At 47.6% G+C, this 23,442-nt stretch overlaps 1 protein-coding gene across 2 annotated transcripts in view; it reads right to left on the bottom strand.

The window, feature by feature from the left end:
* Positions 1 to 23,442, bottom strand: part of VPS13D (vacuolar protein sorting 13 homolog D) — a 292,394-nt gene that overhangs the window by 166,391 nt on the left and 102,561 nt on the right. For both annotated transcript variants that reach the window (XM_069741463.1, XM_069741464.1), the window contains exons 21-29: positions 20,850 to 21,881; positions 20,677 to 20,767; positions 12,830 to 12,956; positions 12,522 to 12,702; positions 12,264 to 12,446; positions 6,885 to 7,056; positions 5,840 to 6,050; positions 5,562 to 5,733; positions 1,252 to 1,367 (exon numbers count right to left, since the gene is read on the bottom strand). In XM_069741463.1, coding sequence (XP_069597564.1) covers positions 1,252 to 1,367; positions 5,562 to 5,733; positions 5,840 to 6,050; positions 6,885 to 7,056; positions 12,264 to 12,446; positions 12,522 to 12,702; positions 12,830 to 12,956; positions 20,677 to 20,767; positions 20,850 to 21,881 — 2,285 coding nt within the window. The remainder of the gene's footprint in view (positions 1 to 1,251; positions 1,368 to 5,561; positions 5,734 to 5,839; positions 6,051 to 6,884; positions 7,057 to 12,263; positions 12,447 to 12,521; positions 12,703 to 12,829; positions 12,957 to 20,676; positions 20,768 to 20,849; positions 21,882 to 23,442) is intronic.

Raw genomic sequence — 23,442 nt, 5'->3', positions numbered from 1 at the left:
CTCACTGTATATGTGGAGGCTATGTGGGGCTCACACTGTATATGTGGGGGCTATGTGGGGCTCACACTGTATATGTGGAGGCTATGTGGGGCTCACACTGTATATGTGGAGGCTATGTGGGGCTCACACTGTATATGTGGAGACTATGTGGGGCTCACTGTATATGTGGAGACTATGTGGGGCTCACTGTATATGTGGAGACTATGTGGGGCTCACTGTATATGTGGAGACTATGTGGGGCTCACTGTATATGTGGAGGCTATGTGAGGCTCACACTGTATATGTGGAGGCTATGTGGGGTCACACTGTATATGTGGAGGTTATGTGGGGCTCACACTGTATATGTGGAGGCTATGTGGGGCTCACACTGTATATGTGGAGACTATGTGGGGCTCACTGTATATGTGGAGGCTATGTGGGGCTCACTGTATATGTGGAGACTATGTGGGGCTCACTGTATATGTGGAGACTATGTGGGGCTCACACTGTATATGTGGAGGCTATGTGGGGCTCACACTGTATATGTGGAGGCTATGTGGGGCTCACACTGTATATGTGGAGGCTATGTGGGGCTCACACTGTATATGTGGAGGCTATGTGAGGCTCACACTGTTTATGTGGAGGCTATGTGGGGTCACACTGTATATGTGGAGGTTATGTGGGGCTCACACTGTATATGTGGAGGCTATGTGGGGCTCACACTGTATATGTGGAGGCTATGTGGGGCTCACACTGTATATGTGGAGGCTATGTGGGGCTCACACTGTATATGTGGAGGCTATGTGGGGCTCACACTAGGTATGTGGAGGCTATGTGGAGGTTCATACTGTATATAGGCTATCTGGGGCTCACACTGCATATGTGGAGGCTATGTGGAGGTTCATACTGTATGTAGGCTTTGTGAGGCCCCATATTGTACATAGAGAAGCTATGTTGGGGCTCATATTATACATAGCGGGCTGTGTGTGGGCTCATATGGTATATAAGGGAACAGTGTCCGGGCTCACATGGTATATAGGGGGATGTCAGCATACTTAATTCTTCTCAATATTAAGTGATATAATTATATTCATAATAATTAGAATTAATATGTTACTATTAATATTGAGTAGAATTAATTTCAGCCTATTGGTTCGGCCTCCACAACAGCCACGGTCTCTCAGGAAAATGAATTTGCCACTTTGCTATAAACAGAAGAAGACTGATACTCGCTGGACAATCTCTCTAAGGTACAAAATTTTCTTTTCTTACCGAGCTAGAGAATTGCTTACTCCATCTTTTCCTTTGTCTTCAAGGAGCTCAAGGCTGACATTAACCATGTCAATGAGGAAAGACACGCTGGTATAAACCTCTCCACTCAGGACCGTCTGTAGGTAAAAATAATAAAATATCAAACATCTTGACTAGTATTAATATTACAGAAAACCTTCCCACTTCTAGTGCTCTGGAGTTTCATTGTGAAATCTTTTTATTTCCCCTTTGTCAAAGACGTTTCAAGGCTTACATGCATTTTTTGTGCTTTTCCATTAAATTTAGATCATCTTAGACTTTTTTTCATGCTAAAATTTTCCCCTTTGAAAACCATAAAATCAAACATTACAATGAGTAACTAAACTCCCTAATTTTTTTACCAACTCTATGGAGCATTGAAAGTTTGCAAATCACTTTATCAGTTTGGCTAAACCGACTACCCCTGATGAAGCCACACTGACCGGCGACACGCCTTGGGTTAAGGCAGGGTTTGTGCTCCACATCGGGTATTGATTTATATTATATTATCTGTTATGCTTTCTTATTAGTAGCCATCAGTAATGCCTATTGGGATCATTTGGATCTGCCATTATTTGGCTTATTTTCTATTGTTTCTCATGTGTGGGTGTGCACCCTTCTTCTGCGTAGCTTTTCTCTATAAAATTATATATACTCTTTTTCGCACAGTTATTAGCACCCCAATTCTTATTTTACATTTTTGTGGTACCCACTATCTTCATTCTATCTCAGTTTGGCAAAACTTTCATTTAGGGTAAAGTCTCACAGTGGCACTTTGGTCGCTACGACGGCACGATCCGTGACGTTCCAGCGATATACTTACGATCTCGCTGTGTCTGACACGCTCCTGCGATCAGGGACCCCGCTGAGAATCGTACGTCGTAGCAGATCGTTTGAAACTTTCTTTCGTCGTCTAGTGTCCCGCTGTGGCAGCATGATCGCATGGTGTAACAAAGGTGTGCACGATATTGTATACGATGTGCGCATAGTAACCAACGGCTTCTACATCGCACATACGTCATGAAATTATCGCTCCAGCGTCGTACATTGCAAAGTGTGACAGCAGTCTACGACGCTGGAGCGATAATGGAGCGATGCTGGAGCGTCGTGCCGTCGTAGCGACCAAAGTGCCACTGTGAGACGGTACCTTAAAGTGGCCTCCAAACCACTGTGTACGCTTTGTTTGAATTCTGTGTACTCCATTACTGTGCACTGGGAGTACGCATACTGGTAATGGAGAGGAGGAAACTTAGGAGTGTACCTGCAGAAACTTAAATGCAAGTAACCTCCTTTCAGTGCTCAGTAGGTTTGCGCTGTGCGTCCTGCTTATCAGGACTGATACATTGGGCATCTACTGCACTGTGTCATTTGCAGCAACTCCTCCAGCACAGTTGTACGGTCAGAAGAAACTCCTCCAGCACAGTTGTACGGTCAGAAGAAACTCCTCCAGCACAGTTGTACGGTCTGCAGTAACTCATCCAGCAGAGTTGTACCGTCAGCAGCAACTCCTCCAGCAGAGTTGTACGGTCAGCAGTAACTCCTCCAGCACGGTTGTACGGTCAACAGTAACTCCTCCAGCACAGTTGTACGATCAGCAGTAACTCCTCCAGCACGGTTGTACGGTCAACAGTAACTCCTCCAGCACAGTTGTACGGTCAGCAGTAACTCCTCCAGCACAGTTGTACGGTCAGCAGTAACTCCTCCAGCACAGTTGTACGGTCAGCAGTAACTCCTCCAGCACAGTTGTACTGTCAGCAGTAACTCCTCCAGCACAGTTGTACTGTCAGCAGTAACTCCTCCAGCACAGTTGTACGCTCAGCAGTAACTCCTCCAGCACAGTTGTATGGTCAGCAGTAACTCCTCCAGACCAGTTGTATGTCAGCAGTAAGGCTAGGTTCCCATTGCGTTAGGGCAATCCGTTTCGCGCATAGCGCTAGCGGATTGCGCTAACGCAATGTATTTTTTGGGGGTCGCGTTTAACGTCCCCGCTAGCGTAGATCCCCGATCTGTGACCGCAGGGAACGGACCTCGGACGCGCCTCCTCGGACGCTGCAAGCAGCGTCCGAGGTGCGTCACAAAAGAACGGCACATCGCTAGCACGTGCCAAAAATGGCACTCGCTAGCGATGCGCGTTAACATTGCTGCCAATGGGTGCGCTAACGGACGCGTTGCATGGCGTTAATTTCGCCGTGCAACGCTGTCCGTTAGTGCTGTCCCATTAACGCAATGGGAACCTAGCCTAACTCCTCCAGCACAGTTGTACGGTCAGCAGTAACTCCTCCAGCACAGTTGTACTGTCAGCAGTAACTCCTCCAGCACAGTTGTACGGTCAGCAGTAACTCCTCCAGCACAGTAGTACGGTTAGCAGTAACTCTTCCAGCACAGTTGTATGGTCAGCAGTAACTCCTCCAGCACAGTTGTATGGTCAGCAGTAACTCCTCCAGCACAGTTATATCCAGAGCTACTGAGATGAGGCAGCGCTGCTGTGCTCAATCTTGAACTAAGTAGAGCTGGCATGGCAGCACTGCCTAATCTCACCACCACTGGGTGTAAGTGGGATGGAGGAGTTACCGCTTAGCGTACAACTGTGCTGGAGGAGTTACCGCTGATGGTACAACTGTGCTGGAGAAGTTACAACTGTCCTGGAGAAGTTACCTCTGATGGTACAACTGTGCTGGAGCCGAATACCTTGCAGTGGAGCGAGTGCACTCCTGAGGTGACTACTCTTCCACTGCCAACGTTCGTACTCCGAGTGCACAGTGATGGAGTACAGGAAAGCCAGACAAGTAGACTAAAGGTACCGTTACATTAAGCGACGCTGCAGCGATATAGACAACGATGCCGATCGCTGCAGCGTCACTGTGTGGTCGCTGGAGACCTGTCACACAGACAGCTCTCCAGCGACCAACGATGCCGAGGTCCCCGGGTAACCAGGGTAAACATTGGGTTACTAAGCGCAGGGCCGCGCTCAGTAACCCAATATTTACCCTGGTTACCTAAAAAAAAAAAAAGAAAACACTACATACTTACATTCCGGTGTCTGTCGCGTCCCTCGCCGTCAGCTTCCCGCACTGACTGTGAGGGCTGGCCGGCCGTAAAGCAGAGCACAGCGGTGACGTCACCGCTGTGCTTTACGGCCGGCGCTCACAGTCAGTGCGGGAAGCTGACGGCGAGGGACGCGACAGACACCGGAATGTAAGTATGTAGTGTTTGTTTTTTTTACATTTACAATGGTAACCAGGGTAAATATCGGGTTACTAAGCGCGGGCCTGCGCTTAGTAACCCGATGTTTACCCTGGTTACCAGTGAAAACATTGCTGAATCGGCATCACACACGTCGATCCAGCGATGACAGCGGGTGATCCAGCGACGAAATAAAGTTCTGGCCTTCTAGCTCCGACCAGCGATGTCACAGCAAGATCCTGATCGCTGCTGCGTGTCAAACACAACGATATCGCTAGCCAGGACGCTGCAACGTCACGGATCGCTATTGTTATCGTTGTTAAGTTGTTCAGTGTGAAGGTACCTTAAGGAGTAAGAAGTGATTTGGAGGCAAATTAGATGCAAGGTTTTTTTTCCTTTTTTTTTTTTTTTTTTTTTTTTAGAGGACTGCAGCCAAATCACTTGATAATGCGATTTGTAAAGTCAAACAACTTTCAAAGCTGGATAGAATTAGAAAAAAAAAATAAAAATCTATATACTGTGTATACAGTTTAGGTACACTTTAAGTGATCATGCCACTCATGCTTGTCGCAAGGATGACCAATATGTCTCCCAAATCCCTGATCTGAATGACACAGTGTATAAAACAATAATATTGTCTAATGCAGACCATAAATCACAACTCAAACTCTTCTTAGGCCTCTTTCACACTTCCGTCTTTTCAGATCCGTCACAATCCGTTGATTTTTGAGAATGCAGGATCCTGCAAAAAAACATTATCCCATAGACTTGTATTAGCGACGGATTGTGACGGATGGCCATCCGTTTCATCCGTCGTGCACTGGATCCGTCGTAAAATAGTGATCCGTCGTGCAGAGAAAACGTTCACTGTAACGTTTTTTGTGCACTTCGGAAAATCGGTCCGTCGCTGACCGTCACACACTGGAATCCAGCGACCGTCCCCAGACATTTGAATTCTGGAAATTTTCCCCTTGACAAATCCGAACGACGCATCCGTCATTTCACAGGATCCGTCGCACACGTTTTTCGCTATTTTCATGACGTCCGTCGATACGTCATTTCACTGCACGTCAAAGGAAACAAAAATGCAAGTGTGAAAGTAGTCTTACATGAATCCTTGGATCCTGCAGGTCATACGGCCGCATAAAATCCTCCACGGGTTCTCCCAAGTTATTCTCCAGCAGCCCTTTTATCAATTTATATTTACTGAGATCCAGCGAGCAGTACACAGAGGACAGACTGCCATGGATGGACATGTCAGGGACAGAGTGGCTAATTTCTCTATAAAAAAAATAAATAAATCAGTAATTAAATAATTTGTATAACAGAAGCAGAATGCGCAGAGATATTATTTTATCCTGTAATATTTCCCTAAATCCAGGCTTACTTATCCAAGTTCCTCTCCAGCTGTAGCTTGAGCCGGCATCTTTCTGTTAGAAGACTCCCGCCCGTCTGTCTGACGATGTAACACGGAAACATAAGGTCCGATCGCAATTTCTCCTGGACATCAGCAATATTCCTAGGATGTCGCTCTGCAGCAAAGATGTCCATGTCCTGTAGGTCAACCACAATGCAGTCTAACAAGCAGATGTGCTCATCTACGAAAAGAAGAAAAGACAATACCTGACAATTATGATACATTCAGACAGGGAATTCCAGAGAAAAAAAGATCTACCCATTGGATAACACAATGATCTTAGACCACCAGAACCTTATCCAATGATTGCTAGAACAAGGGACCTCAGTGACTCCCAATCCCAGAAGTATTGTCAAGTTATTAATTTGCTTAGACAACATAAAAATAAGAAAGGTTTCATTTGATTTTCTTTATTTTATCTGCTGTCATTCTCCAACAATGAGAGCTTTTATCTTACAGAGTGTACAGCTTGTTTCCATAGAGCTTGGCCTTTAGCATCTACCCAGAGTGCACAGTAGCTACAGTCCAGGGCAAGCGTTAACTCCTAATAATCTAGTAAGCGCTTTCCAACCTATTGCTTTCTATACCCCACATAGCTGCTTTCCTTTCTCCCTCTCAGCTCCTTACAAGCTGCTCTTATTCATCCTCTAGAATCACAATCCCCAGCATCACAGCTATGTGCTTGTTCAAATGCCCCTTTATATCCATGTGTAAACATAGGGATAACAGTAACTCTGAGACCGCAGTGGCGGCTAGTAATCTAGACGAGCTGTACCCTATAAAATTAAAAATACCTCTGTTCTTGAGAATGCATTATTACCCATTTAAGAACTTGAGATAACCCCTACTAATTAAATTTCTAATTACATCTAGTCTGGGCAATCCTCTGAGATCTACAGCCCAGGGTGACGTATACTTTGCTACAGTGACTAAGCTGCCGCCCTCACAGCAAGCAGCTGATTTTCAGCGATTCCTCCGTTAGAGAAGGGATTGATGCAGATGAATCAGTTCTTACCAGGAGGATCCGTACATTCTGCTTCACCAGATATTGTTGTTTCATTTTTAGACGTTGAGGTAGAAGCCAAACCTTCTGCAGGCTCATGGTCGACACTTGCTCTGTGGTCACTTCTTCTGCTGTGGAGTTTGTGCTCTGGGGTAACAATGGGCGATGAAGATTTACCCAAGTTCTAATTAAAAGAGAAAAACACAAGGTTATTGTTTGCATTTCCAAATAGTTTACTGCACGTTGCGTAGATTACCGGCCACCTCTGCAATTTATCAGCGGTGCCAGTCAGGGAAGGAGCGCAGCGCTTACAAGCTCTTTTTCTACATAGCCTGTTGTATCCAGGAAAGGATGGGATTTTGAAAACTGGCAGGAGTTTGTACATAAAATTTATAGTAAAATAATCTACTTTTTTCATTGTGTCTGTAGCGCAATCTGCCAGTGTAAACAGGCTTATCAACGACCAAAAAGTGGCAAAAATTTACCGTTCGGCAGTCATTTAATGCTGCAAATCAGATAATGTAAAGGCACCTAAACTAACTGGATTATAAATGTCTGTTTTTGGTTTACTCTCCTATCACAAGTGGAGTTTTAGACCATGTTCACACAATGCAATAAAGCTTTGGATTGGTTTTTTTTTTTTCCCCACAAGGTTTTCTAAAATCACTGTAAAATTGCAGCATTTTTAGCACGATTTAAAAAAAAAAAAAAAAAAAAAAAAAGAATTGTAGAAAAAAAAAAACAAGAGAAAAATCAGACTGTGTGAACATAGCTTTAATGTTGCTTACATAACCCTTGAGACAATGTTGGATTTTATTTGCTGACCACAGTAAATAACTAAAGAACATAGAATAACACAAGAATCATTGAAAACAAAATCAAGATGCATGCAGCAGGATCGGCAAACACTCATGCATGGCACAAAACAGAGTATCAGGAAACAACACATGTCCGGGAGCAAGAGACCCAATGGGACGGAAAACGTGAAAACACTCATGCATGGCACAAAACAGAGTATCAGGAAACAACACATGTCCGGGAGCAAGAGACCCAATGGGACGGAAAACGTGAAAACACTCATGCATGGCACAAAACAGAGTATCAGGAAACAACACATGTCCGGGAGCAAGAGACCCAATGGGAAGGAAAACGTGAAAACACTCATGCATGGCACAAAACAGAGTATCAGGAAACAACACATGTCCGGGAGCAAGAGACCCAATGGGAAGGAAAACGTGAAAACACTCATGCATGGCACAAAACAGAGTATCAGGAAACAACACATGTCCGGGAGCAAGAGACCCAATGGGAAGGAAAACGTGAAAATCTGAGATTAAATGAGACTATGATCACCTGCTGCTTTTTTTTTATATCATTAAATGACCCAATTCCCATTTCTAATACAGTCACTATACCTAATGTTTCTCTCTTCGTCTGCCGTTGTCTCTGTGTTGGAGATTGGTGACCATTCTTCATCTCCAAAACAGCAGCATCAGCGGCATGGGCAGCGCTATGGGAAGAGCTGAACCATGAGTCCCCCCTCTAATCTTTCCATTGGTGTGGGATGGACTAGCGCCAACGATGACAGTCCGGGGGCAGAGAAAAGCAGAGGAGGGGCTCAGACTTACCGCAGCACTCCCTATGCCTCTGCAGCAGCCATTTTGGAGAAGCACAGTCACATTTAATGAGGGTCGTCTGAAGCCGACTTATGATCAGAGATTCCAGCTCATCTAGTGTCGAGAACAGTTTTTGCAACTCCCCGCTTTCCCTCAGGCATGCTGGGAGATGTAGTTCTGCAACAGCTGGTCTGCCAGAATCAATAGCAGTCACAAAATGACCCCCATATCTTATGTTTTATGAACGGAAAATACCCCCCATTCCACCCATTCTCCATGATTTACACTGCAGCTTTTCTTTTTGCATTGGCTAATATCTATAAGCATGAGCATATATATGCAGAGACAGGACGTCAGCCCTCTTAGTGATCAAACCAGAAAAAAAAAGTTTTTGCACACAGAAAGAGACAGCAATAACTGCAGTCCAGACTTATGGGAATTCTTGGATTATACCTCCGTGTGATCTGTCCGGTCTCCCCGCGTCTGTTAGTGCTTATCTGCCAGTCATAGATTTAACTTTTGGCTACTTTTCAGCTAAGATCAGGGACCACAGATTACCCCAATGATCTGAGCATCTCACGCAGTCTGAGATTTACCTCTCGCGTGTACCCTCCATACTTTACCCTGCAGCTCTCCTTGTTTAGATTAGCAGCTATGTATAGCCACAAGCCCACCCTAGTCCATTGTCTCATTTATATAGGAAATATGGTTTATAAGGATTAAAGGATTCTTCCCATCTTTATTGATGGGTATAATTACGAAGTACCAGCAACTTTCCATTATCTTAGTAAAATTTTGCACTGTTCCCCCCAATAATTAAAATTGTGTTTTTTTTTATTGTTTTCTGCTTAGAAAAACAGTGATCTATCAGCGGTGACTGAACACGAGCAGTGCTTACAAGCTCTCTTCTACAGAGCTTGTAAGCGCTGCACTGCACTGAAGAGCACTGCTAGCTCCTGACTCGGCCAGCTTCAGTCCACTGATGCTGAACAGCCACATCGGAGAGGAAACAGTTCGGGCCTGTGATGCAACGATGGCACTGGTCTGAACTGGTAATGAAACAGGAGCATACCCCCACCCCGAAGCTAGGAAGAAAGCTGGGAGTCAGGGAAGAGGAGGTTAACTCTGGGGCCCTTTAAAGCACATAAAAGAGGATTATTCTTGGCATACGCTATGCATGCTCATTTATGGATGCCCCTCCAATATAAAGCATGGCTTCTTATCCTGGGTGGTACTAGATTAGGTGGCATTGTACAGGCCGCTGGTACGAGAATGGTGGCACCGTGGAGACAGTTCACTGGAGAAATGTGCCCGATTTCTTCAGTAAATAATCCTGCAGAATCCCATAAGGATTAGAAAGACACTCACACCCTGGACGTCAATGCTATACCTTTAATAACACGGGATCCTTGTATGATGACTTATGCAAAATTAAGTCCTTTAGAACAAATAATAAAAAAAAAGAATCTTATAGACATAATATTTATGAAATCTGCGCTGACGTAAGGCGTACAAGCTCCTACAACATGGCGATAACCTGTATAATGGAAGGAGAGAGGCCTCCATCAGCAGTGAGCGCAGAGAGCGCCCCTATCTGGAGGAAACGGACGCTCCTTGCATTACGCCGTAGCCCGGCAATTGCAGATGGTGCCGTTCACTCTTTGGAGATTAAAAACCCGCTCATTGCAGATTACGGTATGGAATGACGCAACTTTAGCAGGTGCTGCAAAGTAATAAAAGAACGGCTCGTGAAAATCGGAGTGAATTTTGAAAGCGTAACGCTTTAGGACCTTTGCCATATCCTGTAAAGGGGGTTTCCCTCTATATTAAAAGCGACAAACAATAATTAATCAAAATAAACTGCCATCCACGGAAGGTGATATCGTCACTACCATCTGCGGTGGGAACACTGAGGTCCGTGATTGGCTGCAGGCACTGGGACCAGTTGTGGAAACTTAGTGCTGGACCAAAATGAAGATTCTTCTAGTCACTAACCATACAAGTTACCGTATTATTCGGAATATAAGACACACTTATTAACCCCAAACATTTTGGGGGGGAAATGGGGGTGCCTTATAATCCGAATGTAGCTTACTGGCTGCGGCAGGGTTCCAGGGTCGCTGCTGCAGGAAGCTTCTAGCGGTGGCGGCATGATTGGGGCAAAATTGTATGTTCCAGGAGGGTAGAAGAGGGTGTTCGGCAGTGCGAGGGCTCCGCCGACATTTTGTTAAAGCCCGGAGCCCCCCACACTTTCCATGATTTTTATAGCCGTGGACTCTGGAAAATGGCCACTGGAGGCAGCGCATGCTCGCAGAATCACCCCACTTCTACCTCTGCTGAACATCATCTCCTACTAGCCTGGGGCTCATCGCATTGCCCCACTGCTACTTCTGCCGACCACTTCCTCTTATCAGCCTGGGGCTCGCACCATTACCCCACTCCTACCTCCACCAAACCACCTCCTAACAACCTGGGGCTCGCAGCATTGCCCCACTTCTACCTCTGCCCAACACTACCTCCTACCAGCCTGGGGCTCGCTGCATTGCCCCACTTCTACCTCCGCCGAACGCCACCTCCCACCAGCCTGGGGCTCGCAGCCTTGCCCCACTTCTACCTCCGCCGAACACCACCTCCTACCAACCTGGGGCTCACAGCATGGCCCCACTTCTACCTCCGCCGAACACCACCTCCTACCAGCCTGGGGCTCGCAGCATTGCCCCACTTCTACCTCTGCCCAACACTACCTCCTACCAGCCTGGGGCTCGCAGCCTTGCCCCACTTCTACCTCCGCCGAACACCACCTCCTACCAGCCTGGGGCTCGCAGCATTGCCCCACTCCTACCTCTGCCCTACACTACCTCCTACCAGCCTGGGGCTCGCAGCATTGCCCGACTCCTACCTCTGCCCAACACCACCTCTTACCAGCCTGGGGCTCACAGCATGGCCCCACTTCTACCTCCGCCGAACACCACCTCCTACCAGCCTGGGGCTCGCAGCATTGCCCCACTCCTACCTCCGCCGAACACCACCTTCTACCAGTCTGGGGATCGCAGCATTGCCCCACTCCTACCTCCGCTGAACACCACCTCCTACCAGTCTGAGGCTCGCAGCATTGCCCCACTCCTACCTCTGCCGAACACTACCTTCTATCAAACTGGGGCTCGCAGCATGGCCCCACTCCTACCTCCACGGAGCACCACCTCCTACCAGCCTGGGGATTGCAGCATTGCCCCACTCCTACCTCCGCCGAACACCACCTCCTACCAGCCTGGGGCTCGCAGCATGGTCCCACTCCTACCTCCGCCGAACACCACCTCCTACCAGCCTGGGGCTCGCAGCAAGGTCCCACTCCTACCTCCGCCGAACATCACCTCCTACCAGCCTGGGGATTGCAGCATTGCCCCACTTCTACCTCCGCCGAACACCACCTCCTACCAGCCTGGGGCTCGCAGCAAGGTCCCACTCCTACCTCCGCCGAACATCACCTCCTACCAGCCTGGGGATTGCAGCATTGCCCCACTCCTACCTCCGCCGAACACCATCTCCTACCAGCCTGTGGCCCACGTCTCCTGCCACAGTCAGCTTCCTGCAGCAGCGACCCTACCACCTGGGACCCCGGAGGTAAGCTACCATAAAAGCGGATTATAAGACATGCCACCATTTTGTAAAAAAAATGTTTTCCTATTTTCCTACCAAAAATTTGGGGTGTGTCTTATTATTCGCAAATTACCGTAACAATAGCTGTATTTTATGGAAGCAGTGGTTACATGATTACCTTATCTTTTAAGCAGAATGTCCCAGAGGTCCCCGAGAACAGAAAGCGGTTCTTCACTTTAAGTTTCCCAAGGTTGGCCACAATGAGGTTGTTAGATCGAGAGCTCTCGGGTATGAGAAGCACGGGCGCTCCAGCCTCAATGTCCAGCAAGATGCGAGAGGCCCTCTGTGCCTGGTCTCTTACCTAAAGAAACACAAGTCACATAAAAATGGGGAGAATGATCCCATCACACAACAGCATAGGACTTTCTACACTTACAGTTTGGCCCTGAATGGCTGCCCTCTGCCGGCCAAGGATGTCTTGCAATTGTGTAAAATGCTGAATGAAGGAAACCACTTCGGACTGAAAGCGCTGAGTGTGCACGTACTGTACGGAGGCCATCCTCAGGCTGACCCGCATGTCGTACTCTCTCTTCAGTTTGGGGTCAGGAAGGCCGTACCTACAGAACATGTAGGATAAAACGTTTAATGACTAAGAGACTCGCGCTGAAATAAAGCTCACAAATCAGTTCATGTCTAATACCCACCAAAAATGTACGAGACATAGAAAAAAAAAAAAAATCCTACTTGAATATGTGGAAGATCAGCGCCTCGTCTCCACTAGTGGTGAAGCGCTCGCTGTACAGCTCCCCATGGGCAGTCAGGTCGCTCAGTGACAAGCTGCCAATGCTCCCCTGCAAGGCTAAGTCTCCCTCTGCCATAAGAAAGAGGAGAAAGGGGAAATCATTCATGGTGTAGGCAAAGTAAATACTAGAAAAAGATGATAAAAAACGTAAAATGGCCAACGGGCAGAATGGTGGCTCAGTGGTTAGCCCTGTACTAGGTATAGGGCAGCACGGTGGCTCAGTGGTTAGCACTGTTGCTTTGCAGTTCTCCGGTTTCCTCCCACACTCCAAAGACACAGTGATGGGTACTCTAAATTGTAATCCCCAATGGAGATAGTGATAATGCCTGTAAAGCACTGTGGAACCAAAGGCGCTATATAAGCAAAGTATAAATAAATAAAATGTTAATGCAATTATGTAAACAAAAAGTATACGTGCACTTTGCAAAGTTTTCATCAAAAACATCCTGCCGTTTCTTGAGTACAGGTTCTATGAAAATTATGTGTATCCACGGTAACAATATGCAAACACTTTATTGTATGCTCCTGGACCCATAGCACATACCACAAAGCTCTGTTCATTATAACCTATTTACTTGAACTGTTTAATAAATGGTTTACCTTATGAAATTCTCACGGTGATCTGCTGTGAACTCACTGAGCTGAACTGCCCTGACCTCATCACTGACTTTTCCCACGGTGCTGAGATCACAACAGGTCAGCCTGGCTGGGTCGCAGCCTCAGTGACAGGTGGTAACCGCGATGACGTCACCGCTGGTCACTGAGGATGCACTCGAGGCAGTTCAGTCACCAGTGGTTCTCAGCCTGGACAGTCGCATCTTGGCATCGTCCAGGTTGAAAACTGTTTATCCCCCAGACATAAATTACGGCGTGGGACAGAAAAACGGACAGGTGAGAGAGATTTTTCTTTTATTACAGTAGATGAGGGATTCAGTGGGATTAGGCGTTGGGTGAGTATAATGGTGTTTGTTACTTTTAAATAAAAATGGAAAAGTGTGTTTAGTCTTATTTCTACTGAAGGACTTTATTCTGGCTGTGTCTTTATTTACAATACAATTACAGGATTAGTAATGGATAGGTGTCTTATAGATGGCTGTCCATTACTAATCCGTGGGCTTGATGTCACCAGACAATACAAAGGTGACATCAACCCCACAAATATTATCCCATTTGCCACCACTAAATGGCGCGCATCAAATGGATGTGCCTTTTCTGGGTGGCTGCGGGCTGCAATTTTTAGGCTGGGCGGGGAGGGAGTCAATAAATTATTTATTTAAATAATAATAAAAAAAAAAAAAACAGCGTGGAGACCCCGCTATTCTTGATAGCCAGCCTTGCTGAAGCTGACAGCCGAGGGTTAGCTGTGAGTTCTGCCTGGCTGGTTATCAAAAATAGGCATTTTTGTGTACTCACCATAAAATCCTTTTCTCCGACCCATTCATTGGGGGACACAGACCATGGGTGTATGCTGCTGCCACTAGGAGGCTGACACTAAGTGATAGTATACACCCTCCTGCTGGCTCTCAGCTAACCAGTTCGGTGCAAAAGCAGTAGGAGATCAATAACAACATATGAGCGTATAGCATGTCACATTATATATGAGAGTATAGCATGTCAAATTATAAAACAAGCACAAGCTAATAAAAGGGTGGGAGCTGTGTCCCCCAATGAATGGCTCGGAGAAAAGGATTTTACGGTGAGTACACAAAAATCCCTATTTCTACTTCGCTTCATTGGGGGACACAGACCGTGGGACGTCCCAAAGCAGTCCCTGGGTGAAGACAACATCAGATCAGGCCCTGTGTAACCGCTACTTACAAGTGCGCCACCGCGGCCTGCAGAGTCCGCCTGCCCAGACTCACATCTGTGGAAGTGTGGGAGTTATAGTGCTTCAAGAATGCATGCGGACTGGATGAATCCACAAGCTTGTAGGTGTGCTTGCCAACGTCTGGTGTCTAGAGCCCTCGATAGACAGGAAGATAGACTGACATCTAGCATGGAAGGATTCCTGGATGGTGAAACGAATCCACCAGGCTAACATGGCCGATGAAATGGCTAAACCCTTCCTGTAACCGCATGTAGAGAAGCCGCGGAGACACCATCACGTGTTTCTCAACGCAAGCAATAAATAGCCAGGTCTTTCGCCGGGAAGGAACAACCACGGGAAGGGCAGCATCCAAAAAGGAAAACCACCTATGCCAAAACATGGTATCCATCCACAGACAGCTGTTTCGGAGTATTTGCCCCTCATCAGTGTGGAGTAGGAAAATGGCTACTAGGAGCAGTGCCAGGGAGATAGGCTGACATCTAACACGGAAGGATTCCTGGATGGTGTAACAAATCCACCAAGCTAACATGGCCGATGAAACGAGTAAACCCTTCCTGTAACTGTCAGGAAGCCTTCTTCTTACCGTCAGGAAGCCCAAATAAAGTGTCCAACCTTCGGAAGGATGCCGTCCTCGATACATACCTACTCGGAGCACTTGCTTCGTCCAGATTATGGGGAACCCATTCCGTTTTGTGGACTGGAGCCAAAAGAGATGAGGGAAGGACGATGCCCCTGAAACAGTGGGAATACAATACCACCTTGGTAACAAGGGAAGGGGATGGCCTGAGGACAACCCTGCCTTGATGGTAATAAGGAAAAAAGTCTGAAAGAACAGAGCGGTAAGCTCTGAAGATTCATCAGGATGACAAGATCGCAGAGAAAAAAGGGGGCGACCTTCCCTGATAGTAAAGCCTGTCCGGATCAAAAAGGGGGTCTACTGTAAGACCCCCAGGACTACTAAGGTCCCAAAGATCTAGCGGTATGCGATAGGGAAGAACCACAGGTGAAGACTCCCTGCGAGGAAGTCCATATTTGCAGTTTTGTTGGAATAAGACGGAAAAATACTAGTTGTGCAAACATGAAATCCTGACATGGTCAGTGCGGATCTACCAGGATCACTGGGGCCCTTCCTGCTTCCAAAAAGATCTCGGAAGTAGTGGAAGAGGGGTTATGGAAATTGGTACCATGGAAGAACCAGAGCATGGACTGCGATGGCTCTTGGATCGAGAGGCCGAACCATGAACTCGAGTACATTGGTGTTCAGTCTGGACGCCATCTGATCTACATCTGGAGTGCTCCAGTGAAGGCAGATCTGATGGAAGACTTCCGGGTGAAGTTCCCACTCACTTGAGGCGGAACCCTGACGGCTGAATATGTCTGCCGCCCAGAGTTCTACTCCTGGGATGTGTACTGCCGAGATCACCGAATGATAGATCTGCCATGACTAAGACCTGATGGTCGAAACGCGTCGGCGTTGACCACCTGGGACCCCCATCTCTTTTTTGCAAATGTTTGCATTTTAAAGTGTTTTCAATAAATTGACTTTTTAGAAGATCCATGCTGGAGATTATTTTTTCTTTTTCAATGATAGATCTCGGCCCAACAGAGAATGTGAGGTACCTCGGCCATGGCACCTAACTGTGGGTACTTGCTAGATGATTGACGTATGGCACAGCCGTGGCATTATCTGATTGAATTCGGATGGGGTGACCCACCAGAAGGCAGTGGACCTGCTGTAGGATTAGCCGCACCTTTCGGATCCCCAGAGCAATGATCGGGAGAAGAAGACTGGCATTGGTAGTCACTAATAACCATTGAACAGGAAGAAAGGCCCTGGATGAGGAAGGAGCTCAAGAGATTACCCTCTGAAAGCCTGATTAAATTGCTGAAAACGAGCGGAGCGAAGGAAACTGCTTCCATTGTCGTCACCATTTTTCCTCAGAAATCGAATGAAATGAGGGGGTGAGTGATCAAGTGCGCGAGCTCCTAGTTGAAGGGCCACGACCTTGTCTCGAAGGAGAATTACCATCCTTCTGGGAGTGTGCAGGATCATCCTCAAAAAGGATCTGCTGGGCTGGAAATGAGGAAAACTTGTCTAAGTTTAGCTGCCAGCCCAGGAGAGAGGGTATCGCAAGTGATATAGCCGACTCAGCGTAGTCCTGGAAGAGTGGCTAGAAAGTCGACCAAATAGGGCAGGATGACCACGCTTCTAGGGTGCAAGAGGAAAATGACCACTGCCATGACCCATGCAAACACTCTGGGTGCTGTAGCAAGGCCGAAGGGCAAGGTCTTGACTTGAAAATGCTGTTCGCGAATGGAAAAGCAAAGGAATTTTTGAAGAGGGGAAAAATAACAATGTGAGGGTAAGAATCCCGAATGTCGATGGATGCCAGAAACTCCACCTATTTCTGTTGAAGTAATGGCTGAGCGGAGGAACTCCATCCGAAGAAGGAGGACCTTGTCAAAGGTTATTAGAAGCTTGAGGTCCAGGATCGGTCTTACTTTTCATTCCACCTTTCTGGAACCAAGATCCATTAGATCTAGACTGTTCTGGACAACCGTTCCACTGCTGGTTGGGTCTGTAGGAAACATACGATCCCTTGTTAGTGTCCCGCTCAGAAGATTTGATTGGCCAGCTGTACTGTCTTCGGGAAAAGGTTACTGGAGTGAATCAAAGTAGTTAAGGTCTCCGAGCAGGAGACCATTGCTCAAGCAACCATGCGTCAGCTAAGGAAGGGTAGAGCACTGAACCCGAAGCAGCAAGACGAAACAAACCAGATTTGCTATCTGACAGTCTGTGGAATTTTTAAGTGATGATACATTGGGTAGGGCTACTGGTAGGTATACAACAAGAGATTCTACCCGGTTAATCTGCCAAGTGGCAGAATGTGGGGCTGCATCCAGCAGGTCAGGAAAAAGCCGTCTCTTGCCGTCGTCGTTCTCTTTTGACAGTGCAGAGCACAAAATTAGGAACCCTCGATCCATCATCCTCTTAACAGGGAAGTGGAGAGGGATCATCCGCCTTCTTGCATCCTCTGCTAGATAGTGGTGATGCAAAGGGGGGTGCTCGGACGCCAAAAAGGGTGCCTCTGTACATCCACGGAGTTCAGGTCCCAGGGTGGATATCGCAGGTTGTCTGGCGTTAGGCCTGGATGCAGAAGAGGATACATGGTGACACTTCATGTGCTCGTCTGTTGATGGTGTGGGGAGATCGGTGCCCTTTAAAGGACCCGTCGCCCTTAAAAATCAGATCAGGCATGGCATCCCACGTAGAGGCTTCTGTCCAGTGAATCGCTTATCCGGACTGAATGGCAAATGCTCTACGAGGAAGTTTAGTCTCCTTATGAGGGACACCCTCGTCAATGTACAGAGATTGGTTGATGATATAAATAGGCGAGTCCATCTTTCTCTGAAGCTCTGGCAAGTCCAGATCCAAGGCCATATCCGATCCATATTCAGAGCTTTGTTCTCAGCAAATCATTGGGGAGAGAGATCAGGAAAATGAAAACTTCTGTTTTCTAGATGCCTGTACATTTCTGGACGCCTGTACGTTTTTAGAATACTTGCGGCCCCTGCTAGCCGACGACTCCCATGTAGGAGAGGGACCATGTATATCGGTCCTGCGAGCACTTCGGGCCACAGAGGGTACACCGAGGGATTCAATCTCTTGGTCAGAGAAACCATAGATTGCAGTCAGTGACGAAGTCCACTGAGGGGAACTAGGTACTCTGGGATAACCTGGGATCCGCGGCGGAGAGCTCCTGAGCTCATTTAGGGTGACCGGCTTCGGATTGATCATGTGCCCTTAAGACCAGGGAATACTGGTCATACGCCTTTAAGACCAGGCAATACTGGTCGTGTGCCTTTAAGACCAGGGAATACTGGTCGTGTGCCTTTAGGACCAGGGAATACTGGTCGTGTGCCTTTAAGACCAGGGAATACTGGTCATGCGCCTGTAATGCCAGGGAATACTGGTCATGCGCCTTTAAGACCAGGGAATACTGATCGTGTGGCTTTAAGACCAGGGAATACTGGTCGTGTGCCTTTAAGACCAGGGAATACTGGTCAGGTCCTTCCATACCCGGGTACTGATGTAGAGTCGTGCCCCTTTAATGCAAAAAAACGTCGCCCCTGTGTGAGCCGACCGGGTGGACCAAGATAGCCACTGGGAGTTGCAGCGGTGATAAAATCTCGCAGAGAGCGAGAAGCGCCAATTTGGGGGGAGGAGCCACAGACACGATGTGGGCGGAGCCTCGAGACTTCCATGAATAGGCCCAAGCCAGGGCCTAAATTTCTGCAGCTGGCGGGCGATACCTGCGGTAGAACTGAGGGGCGTTGTAGTGGCCGAGAAAAATTGAGCGTTCCCGTGCCAGGCGAGATGCGCCGGAAAAGCGGGCGGAGCCGCCTTAGCGCGCCATAGTGCGGGGCAGGCTTCCGGGATGCGGCCTACACATCGGCCGAAGCCGGGAGCTAAATTTTTGCAGCCGGCCGAGCGTTACCTCAGGGAGGTGGGCCACAGGGAAGTGGCTGACTGCCTGTCAGCATGTGGATATCCCTCTGAAGACGGATCCACTCACCATCGGTGCGCGTCCCGGCATGGAGCCGCCGCGATGACTGGGTTTCAGCACTGAGGAAAGCGCGCACTCTACTGTTCTGCTGCAGGTGCAGGGATAGAGGGATAAGCCTCTATCCATCATCCCTTTGCTAGGAAGGTGGAGAGGAACCGTCCGCCTTCTTGTGCCATTCGCTTTCACAGTGGTGGGACAGTGGGGGCTGCTCGGTGCCATAGAGAGGGGCCTCTGTACATCCATGGAGCTCAGCCCCCGGGTGATCAGTGCCAGTTGTCCGGCATTAGGCCTGGCTCCAGGAGAGGATACATGGAGGCGACACTCCATGTGGTCGTCTGTTAAGAGATGTGGGGAGATCAGTGCCCTTGAAGGGACCCGTCGCCCCTAAGAATCAGCCCAGGCTTGGCATCCCACGTCGCAGGAGAGGATACGGAGAGGCGACACTCTCCATGCTCGCCTGTTGATGGTTCGGGGAGATCGGAACCTTGAAAGGATCCGTCGCTCCATTTGTCCGCGGAAAAATTAAAATCAAAACGGTAAAAATAAAATAATAAAGAGCTTTGGGTGTGAATAGCAGACCCATCCGTGTGCCTCCCACGGACACTAAGCAAGAACTGGTTAGCCGAGAGCCAGCAGGAGGGTGTATACTGCAGAGGAGGAGATGAGAGCCAGCAGGAGGTGTATACTGCAGGGGAGGAGCTGAGAGCCAGCAGGAGGTGTATACTGCAGGGGAGGAGAGAACGTTCTTTGTATCACTTAGTGTCAGCCTCTTAGTGGCAGCAGCATACACCCAGGGTCTGTGTCCCCCAATGAGGCGAAGGAGGAATACAGGAGAGCCCACACCGGATTATTTATTTATTTATAGCGCAGGCGACAAGAGAGGAATACACCACCCATCAGCTGGCGCCTACTCTCACTGGTATTAGCGGCAGCAGGTGTAGATAATAGTCCCATCAGCGGCCACCTGCTGTCGCTGATATCAGTTGAATAGAACTCATCATTCTCCCCTGCTCGCACTGATCGCCAGCAGAGTAGAGGAGAACGATGAGAGCCATCTTCAGCACCCGGCGCTGGGGAACAGAGCTTACTATACCGCTGCTTCCCTGATGCCGTGCATATGGTTCTGAGGCGGCACACTGTTGCCACATGTGTGCCTCAAGTATTACACACATGGACACTGACATCTTGGCATCTATGGTACCAGCTTTTCTGGCACTGGAAATATCAGGATGTGTGAAACCGGCCCAACTCTGCGTCACAAGAAATAACAGAGGAACGACAAAACATGCTGCAAAATTGTTATTTCATGGACAATAAACCGTTGACTTAGACACGTCAGAAGAGGTGATGAGTCCTCTTAACACAAAATATATACTGAGCGCCAATATCTCACCAATATTTTCAAGATGGGTAGTGAGCTTGGATACACTTGCTTTAGCCAGTTCACTAGATGTCTTCTTCAGCACTAATGAAAGCGAGTGAACCTAACATAAAGACATTATTGTTTGTTTTCCATATCACACAGGACACAACACTACGGCATTAGCTACTTATCTCTTTTCGTACCTTCAGATCCATCTTTGTGTTGGTATGTTCCTGAATGGCAGGACTGCTGGTTGGGTTTGCCTCGGACCTCATTGACTGTCTAACATCTGCAGATTCAGGTTTTAGAGCGTGATTGTCAGCTGTCGATCCGATTCCAAAAAAGTCCAAAATCACCACCCACGTTTGCAGCGTGACCAATACGTCCAAGCAGTTAAAATCCACATTCACACTTCGATTGATGCGTTTGTACTTTGACGAGAACTCCGGATGCTTTTGATCCACCAGGAAAACGTTTACATGAACCAAGGACTCGTCAAAATCGTCCTTCATGTATGAAGTCTTTGAACTCTGAGATGTAGGAGAAGGTGGTGGAGTCAATGGGTATTCGGAATCCATTTCCTCGCTTGGTTTTTTACGAGAAGGACATGGTGGTCTCTGGTATAACTGGAAGACATTTGTAGCTTCCTCCATGTGGGAAGGTAAAGACCTTGGCATGTCTGGATACTCCACATGAGACACTAAAGGACATGACTGTGACAGATATTCTTTATGGGCCAAGCTGGAAGGTTTAGGTGCTCCCCTTGACACCATGAGATTCTTGTACTTTGAATCTGGGTTCTTTTCCAGCAGATCTTCCATGAGGAGCGAGCGTAATGCAATCTGTATAGCTAGTGTGTGCGGGTGATCTTTACTGAACTCAATGTCAAAGTCTTGAAACTTCAAACTAACTAATCCTTGGGCACCGAGAGTGAGATCCCCACTGAGCTGAATCTGCAGTTCCGAGATCCGAAAATTGGCTTGAATCTGAGAAAATGGCGTCTTCTCGTGCGTGGAAACGGATTTGCTGGATAGTGACCTAAAACTGTGCGTGTCGAACACGTGTCTCTCTCTTTGATCATTAAAGGCATTTTCACCTTGATTGAGAAGTTTTTCTGGCATCACAGGACTGGATAGAGCGGCAGAGCTTAGCGGCAGTTTGTTCACATCTTCGCTATATACCAGGTTATCGAGGGTCTGCAGGACCTGCTCATAGACGTGTTTGGCTAGAACCACCTATATAACAGAGGACACAGGTTAGTAGCTTCCCAAACAGAAGGAAAAAAAAGTCTCTGCAAGAACAGGATTAAAAAGTTACTCCCATTATTAAAAAAGTGATCTACTGTGTGAATAACTCATTTCCTTAGGGCCAGCCGCTAAGGAGTCTTATTGTATAACAGTATATTTTTATGGCACTGCATGGGTGTCCTGTGCCTCCATGTGTGGGGGCACCACTGTCTAATGGCAGCTGAGCTCGCACTTGGTTTACCCCTGATTTGCAGGATCACAGGCAGGAGCAGCTGAATGGAGCAGAAGTTCATGCATGTATCCTGCTGTTCTGTTCTTGGGCAGGCACTTGAGAAAGGTAGCTAAGTGCAGGAGAACTTGTACTTATGTGAAGAAGTAACTTCAAGGAGTTGTCTGGGCAGAAAATACTGATCAGTGGGGGGTCTGACATGTGACACTTCCACTGATCTGCTGATGCTAGCGACTGCAAGGTGTAAACGAGTAGAAAGGAGCTGCTCAGCACAGCTTCGTTCAGTGTGTAGCGGCTGTTGCTGGGTGCCGCAGAACAGCTTTAGAAACAAGAAAGTATCGAAAATAAGCAGTTTTTGCCATTCATTTTTTTCTAGAATTTACTCTATTATATATTTACAGAAGAGAAAAAAATAACTATTTAGAAGAGGGAAGGCCTGATAGAGCCGTAGGATATGTAGCACGACTGGTGGAGGACCAAACGCATGCAATAAGGGGCTGTGACGGCATCAGAAATGGCTCAGCTGTAGAACCAGGCACTGTCACAGGTACAGACCACATACTGTATGTCATGATCCAGACCGGGTTTTGAGTCCTGTTTTCCCTTTTTCCCGGTCTGGTCATGTCAAGAGTTAACCCTTCTCAGCCTCTGTCTGGGTTTAGGTTGGCTATTTATCGACGCTGCTTCCTGCAGGCGATGTCAGTTATAGTTTTTGCCTAGTGCTGCTGTAGCTGACTCTGATTGGTCCTGCTGCGTTTACTATCTGAACCAGTGTCTCGGTTTTCCCCTGTTCCCGTCTTGACTCAGTGTGCAGACTCCCTGGTATTGACTTGGCTTGTATCCTGACCTGTTTCTGTCCTTTGGCTTATCCGCTCCTGACCGTTACTGACCCCTTGGCTTGTCTCTGACCGTGAGTTTGCCTATTTCTTTGGTACTGTGCTACAGTCTAGGATTTCACCCAGCTTGTTTGACTATTCTGCTGCCACCTATGGCAGCCTCACTGGTGCACTGCAGGTCAGCTCTGTTTAGATGCAGACCTACTGCCATCTAGTGAAGCCTGCACCTACCTGCATTGCAGCAGCATGACACTGTACATTAAGGGGACCGGAGACCCAATTTTGATCTGAAGGTTGAGGTCTATCCCCACCGATAACACATAGATACTAAGAATTGGCCAGTAATGTTTATCCCTGGAAAAACAGAATATGCATAGGGTCTTCACATAGTTCGTTTTCCAGGCAGCGCGTAAATACTTTCAGGTATTACGTGACACCAGGGGCTCTCTGATCTGTGATTACTCTGCATTGTTATGCTGCAAAC

Source organism: Ranitomeya imitator, chromosome 10, assembly GCF_032444005.1.
Source record: "Ranitomeya imitator isolate aRanImi1 chromosome 10, aRanImi1.pri, whole genome shotgun sequence".
Lineage (NCBI taxonomy): Eukaryota > Metazoa > Chordata > Amphibia > Anura > Dendrobatidae > Ranitomeya > Ranitomeya imitator.
The sequence above is the reverse complement of the archived record's forward strand: the minus strand, read 5'-3'. Positions and strand labels throughout refer to the sequence as shown.